This window comes from Oncorhynchus nerka, linkage group LG28 (genome assembly GCF_034236695.1).
Source record: "Oncorhynchus nerka isolate Pitt River linkage group LG28, Oner_Uvic_2.0, whole genome shotgun sequence".
NCBI classification, from domain to species: Eukaryota; Metazoa; Chordata; class Actinopteri; order Salmoniformes; family Salmonidae; genus Oncorhynchus; species Oncorhynchus nerka.
Genome location: NC_088423.1, coordinates 69,428,604 through 69,434,707, shown reverse-complemented (window position 1 = coordinate 69,434,707; position 6,104 = coordinate 69,428,604). Strand labels below are relative to the sequence as shown.

General features: G+C 38.3%; 1 protein-coding gene across 3 annotated transcripts; it reads right to left on the bottom strand.

Annotated features, from left to right (window-relative positions):
• Positions 1-1,542: 1,542 nt before the first annotated feature.
• Positions 1,543-5,311, bottom strand: LOC115113611 (uncharacterized). Of its 3 annotated transcripts, none has more exons than XM_029641431.1 (13): positions 5,211-5,311; positions 5,053-5,103; positions 4,536-4,847; positions 4,199-4,318; positions 3,678-3,702; positions 3,532-3,581; positions 3,387-3,402; positions 3,042-3,085; positions 2,900-2,942; positions 2,635-2,672; positions 2,519-2,540; positions 2,342-2,394; positions 1,543-1,927 (listed from the first exon to the last, which is right to left on the bottom strand). In XM_029641431.1, exons 1-13 carry the CDS (start codon positions 5,284-5,286, stop codon positions 1,803-1,805), a joined length of 975 nt encoding a protein of 324 aa, XP_029497291.1. In that variant the 5' UTR covers positions 5,287-5,311; the 3' UTR covers positions 1,543-1,802. The 3 variants fall into 3 exon arrangements, with proteins under 3 accessions (XP_029497291.1, XP_029497292.1, XP_064869126.1); XM_029641432.1 differs by having other exon boundaries at positions 2,900-2,924; XM_065013054.1 differs by having other exon boundaries at positions 1,840-1,927; positions 2,900-2,938.
• Between the last annotated feature and the right edge of the window lie 793 nt (positions 5,312-6,104).

Below are 6,104 nucleotides of genomic sequence, written 5' to 3'. Positions count from 1 at the left end.
CCTGCCCCAGCAGCTCTACCTACATAGATCCAGCACACTGCTGTTGTTCTCTCTCGTTCTCTCCCCACAGACAGTGGCTAGCAGCGAGGCTGCCTCAGCCATACGTCTAACTAAGGTAGCTTCAGACTGTTGCTTCAGGTTTAATGTCAGGGTTAATAGGGGTGGAGGAGTGTGCATCTGTATGTGTGTATTGAGAGCTTGTCTAATATACAGCATCCATTCCCCTGATACTACAGTAGCTGGAGTACCTATGGGATGAGAAGATTTCGATTTTGAGATGTTATTTTGTGTGTATGTATGTTTGTTTGTGTTTTTGTGTTCGTGTGTGTGTCTGTGTGTGTGTGTATGCATGTCTGTGAGCCACATAACTCCATCATGTCTATTATGCATTGTCTCACGTCAGATAGCGGGACGGCCGTCTGCACTGTTGAGTTGAGGGATGAGCGTCGCGTAGGAGTGAAACCATCTGGTGTGTGACATGGGTCTATGATGACGATGCCTTGTGAGAGTGACAGCAAATGGAAAATGCTGGGAGGAAAAAAATCAATCTCTTCTGCCTAGCCCCTGGGTCATGGTGTGTGTGGAGAAATGGTAATATGTTGCAGACAGCCTCCCACTCTTTCCCTCCTCTCCACTTCTCCTCCCCTCTTCCCCTCTGCTGGGAGGCATGATGATAGTGGCTTGTCTATTACTAAGCTCTGTCTCCCTCTCTGTTGAATTTATTGTGGATTTATTTTGGATAAATGAATACACAATATCCCCATTTTAAATAGAATTGTATCTAGGTAAACTTATACTCTGTTGTATAAGTAATAGACAATATGAGTTCATAAGAAGAAATTGTGTGACAGGACAAGGAGTAATAAAATGTTAATGAACACCATTCCAACTAGGCAGGAACAAATGGGTTGTGGACTGTGTAAACACATAAGGTCGTTAGCCTATGGTTGACCCAACTGAAACTTAGCTCTGGGGTTTTTAGACAAGGCAGTGAGTGCATTCCTAGGGTTTCTGTTAATTAAAACTGTCAGTTCAGTGGTGATCGATAATGTTGAGGGGTCAAAAGTTGTCTGGGAGTGTGTTAGTAAGTTAGAATGAACTTTTCACCTTACTTTGTCCCGGTCGAGAGGAGGGGATTCGGTTAAGGCAGTGAAATGATGTCATAATCTGTATTTAAACTGATGCATGTGTTTAAGTGGTAGCGCGCTCCGAGAATAAATTCTATTACCTATTATTTAAAGACTGGTCTGCGTCTATTTTATGAAAACAAGAAATCTTACAAATTCTCATAAAATAGATTAAGGGCTTTCAATTGATGAAAGCACATTGTCATAATTAAATTATACTAACACTCTCCCATCAGACTGAGCTTTCTATAGAAACACTGTACCCACATTAGCCTGCCACATATTCTCCTCTGTCCACATCTCTTTCTCTATGCATGTCTCGGTCTTGTCTTATCATTCATTTGTGCGTCTTAATTCATACTTCCATGTTGGCATAACAAACACGTGGAAAACATTGGCTAACACTTTGTTTGAATTTATATTGCTTTCATTTCAAGCTTGGTTTGTTTTTATTGAATAAAAGGTGGAATAATGTCATCTACAACTTTGCTAGGCTCAAAGATAGCACCCAGACTGCAGACTGCATCAAAGAGTAATATGTTCAAAACCAAAGCAGTATTTAAAAAAACACATTTTAGCATACACCTAGGTGTACAGTATTACTATCCCCATACTTCTATGACCAAAAGGGCAGATAAACCACATGTTCTGTCATGTCATTTCGCATGTCATATACTACTGTATAGCACTACTGTATTTGTAATGACACAGACTGTAAACAGGGTCCTGTTTTTCTTTCTCCTTCTTTGTTTTCACTTTGGCATAGATGGCAGTTTCACCCTGCTGTTCTGGTCTTTTCACTGAGGGGAGAGGTTGCTAGATTTAGTCAAACATGCTGGACACTGTATGTAGAGAAAGTTAACTGAGTGTTCTGAGAATTAAGTGTCTGTGGAAAACCAAATCGCTACAGTTAAGTGTATCTTTATATAAATATAGCTGCGTCAGTGCACTGTGGTTTGAGTGGTGAGGGACTTGAGTTGTGTTATGAGTCTTTGCTCACATTGCCTTCCTCTGTGTGTATGTGGCTAAACATTCATCAACCTGTGTAGTATCTGGTTACGTGGGATGCTCAGGGCTGCCTCTACGTCAGTATAACAGACAACAGACAAAAATAGGTATGATGTGAACCTACCTTTGTAACCCATCAGACAGTACATATACGTATACTATACATGTACGTATACTATTCTACTGGTTTCTTTTTTAGTACCTACCTCTAGTTATTACGGTGTACAGTGCCTCATCTCCTGTAGGACCAGTTGGAGAGCTACAGAAACAGAAAATGAACTTCAAACTCAGACATGTAAATATGTAATTAGAGAAATATCAACAATACACCTCGTTAATGTCCCTGATACTGAAGGAAATGTAAGAGCAGGATTCAGACTTACTGATGAACCACCGATCCCATGCCTGCTGGGAATAAAACTGAGATCAGTTCTATCAGTTCTATGTGCTGTTCTATGTGCTGTAAAGTCTAAGGGACTCCATGAGATTGCATGCATACCTGACACACCTTGTGAACCCAAGGGCTCAGGATTCTTTCTGTGTAAGGGAAATATTACATATATCATTGATCATTTGGCATATATCATTGATCATTTGGCATATATCATTGATCATTTGGCATATATCATTGATCATTTGGCATATATCATTGATCATTTGTGCATCTTGAGTGTGGGAAATGCACTTTACAAATGAAATATTATTATTATTATTATTTGTGTCATATCTTTAGAAATAATGTGGTAGTTACTAAAATGTCTTACCGTAGTCTCCCTGACGATTCCAGCCCTGTATTAGAATGTCTTTCTTAAATAGTCAGATACAGTATATCATAAACAAAGTGTTTTCTCGGCTAGGGTAGTATTAATAATGTCATGATTAGACAAACTGTACCTCTCCACTCACCTATCATAGAATAGTGTCCTTCATCACCATCAAAGGGGACCTCACTACAGACAAGACATTGACGCCATTTTAAACAACTTACAGAAGCCATGGAAAAGGGATATCATCTTAGACTATGAAAGGGGTTATTGTATGAAAAGTACTCTTAAAAAATGCATACTAAACCTATATGGTAACTTCATTGTTTCATCAAAGATACTGAATATCAGATATTTTCTTTACCAAAATAGGGAAAACTAACCCAGGCTTATGACACGTTTATGAAAACGGTGTCATCTCAATAGTATGGTGAAATAGCATAATTGCCCATTTAAAAAAAAGAAATGGCGCTGAAGAGAAACTTACATTACACCAGCTGCGACTAAAACATCCAGGATATGAAAATCAAAGACAGAAAACATACATTATAACTTAGTTCTTAAAGAAATGAAGGAAAGGAACAATATGTGATGCAAAATATGCAATGTAAAAATATGAACTTATACAATACCTGGTACAACTGAGATTAGACTGTATGTTTGATCCGTATCCTGATTCTCACTAAGGGAAGAATACAAGTATTTTTTGCCCTGTCTCAACAATGTGGACATTGATAAATCAAGTAGTATTTTGTTTTAATTTGGTAGATTTCTATACCTTGGTTGATGGTCAATGCTTATCACTGTAACAGAAAGCAACAGTAAGGAATGACTTAAAGCATTGTGTTAAAATACATAGATACTTAGTTTAACATCAAGCGTTTGTTCACTTTCCCCCACCATGTCACATAGCTAGACATGGTGATTGTAAGGCCGGGATTCAAATATCCGAGTTTGATCTGCGTTATAGCTTGCTTGATATTTAAAGGGGATTTCCGATTGAGCCGTCATCTGCAGTGTTTTGTGAATGCGAACTGCTAGTGGACTAATCTACAGTTAAAATACATAAACAAATATCTTGCTGAACTTGACTCTTTACAGATTAGATCAAAATTCCACATTGCTTGGTTGACATTTAAAGGGAATTTCCGATTGAGGCGTCATCTGCAGTGTTTTGTGAATGAGATCTCCGCAAACGGCGGTGAAAGTGCCTTTTAAAGCTGAATTGTCGGCTGTCCAGCGCACTGTGTTAAGAATTGATTCCTGGCCTAAACTGAACAGACTGTCAACTTCACTTACTTTGTTTCAGGATTCCCCAGTACCTCCACACTAACAGCAGTACAGACAGCGTCAGAAACAGGAGGACCAAGGCTGCTGCCAGTCCCGCTCTCCCTTGTCCTCCCATATGTTTTAGTCCCTCTGTGAAGAACATTGATATAATAGATTCTGGTGTACAGTACACGCTGGTGTTAAACTTGCTGCCGAGTCAGAGTATGTAGTCTTTCATTGCAAAGCAATATATTGGCTGAAAATGTGACTGAATTACAAATATTCAAACTGCACTGCAACAAATTGACAAATATACTGTATGGATAGCAATCTTATCATTACAAACATAATATTGACAGAATCTTACCTTTCTGTTCTCCATCAACCTGAAAGACTACTAAATTCTCCCCTGTTGACCTCAAGTGACTGGGTACAAGTTTATCTCTGGTGTACACACAGCTGTAGTTGCCTGAGTCTTCTCGTGTGACATTCTTCATGTCGAAAATAGCATCATCTTCACCTTTCTCCAGCAGCGTAATTCTTATCCCAACTCCATTCTTGCAAAGGTAAAAATTGAACTTGTCCTCAGGTCCTCTGATGCCAGTAGTGCTACATTTAAAATTGATGTTTACCCCTTCAGTCACGCTAGATGGTCCAAATATCTTTGCTGGGTAGATCTCTGCATTAAAAAAATACCAATAAGGGGTGAACCCTTCATTTTCTTTTTGAAAATGTGACTTAAGTGGAAGTTAGGATTTTCCTTAAGTGTAAGTGTGTGTATTATTAAGAATGTAATTTCTGTTTTATACTGTATTGTATACACTGATGTATTAAATATTTCCAAAACACTAATCACTACAATACAATAAACATAAATACTTTACTTTTGTGTTCAGATGTTGCATCTTCACATTTGACAAGGATGGATGCTATGGCTGCATTGGACAAATGAATACACTCAGGGAAAGTATTTTGTTCAGGAAATGAACATAAATATTTATTTGAAAATGTTTGTATTACTTGAAAAGTAGAAAATACTCACAGCTCACAAGCCATAGGATTCCTAATGCTGCCATGATGCTAGCTGAGACTTCAGTGGTGGTTTCAGCGAAATGCATTGTTGACGTACCTTACCTATTCAGACTAATGATGGTAACCACACATTGTACAAGTCAAAACCCGGAACATAGGTCTGTTTGGTGCGTTTTCTCAAATACTTTAGACATATTTAGTCATACTTTCATAACAAAGCCATTTCATCATTACAGTGTCACACCCTTATGTTGTGGCCTGGTACATAAGCTACCATTGAAATCATCAGCAACTTTATATCAGATGTGTTTATTTATTAAATATCACATTTTTAGTAACATTTACAGGCTTTCCTTACATATCTGCTAGTGGACTAATCTACAGTTACAATATAGAAACAAATATCTTGCTAAACTTGACTGTTTATAGATTAGTTTATAATAATTCCAAATTCTACATTCAAAACAGTATACCAGTTTGGCAAGTTAAGGAGTTCAATACAGTTGATTCAATTCTCAGTTTATATACGTTATTGAACATTCTATCTATCACCCATCCTACCAGAGGTCCAATTGATTGTGACTGCAACCATTTTGTACTTTATGTATCCCACTGTAGAAGTAACAGTTTTAAATACATAAGCCTTTATAGGTTCACACTAAAATGTGAACCTACAACATCTGCTCGTCGAACATGCCATTCCAAAATCATTGGCATTAACATGGAGTTTGTCCCCCCTTTGCTGCTATAACAGCCTACATTCTTCTGGGAAGGCTATCCACTAGATTTTCGAACATTACTGCGGGGACTTGCTTCCATTCAGCCAGAAGAGCATTAGTGAGGTCGGGCACTGATGTTGGGCGATTAGGCTTGGCTCGCAGTCGGTAGCCCAATTCATCCCAAA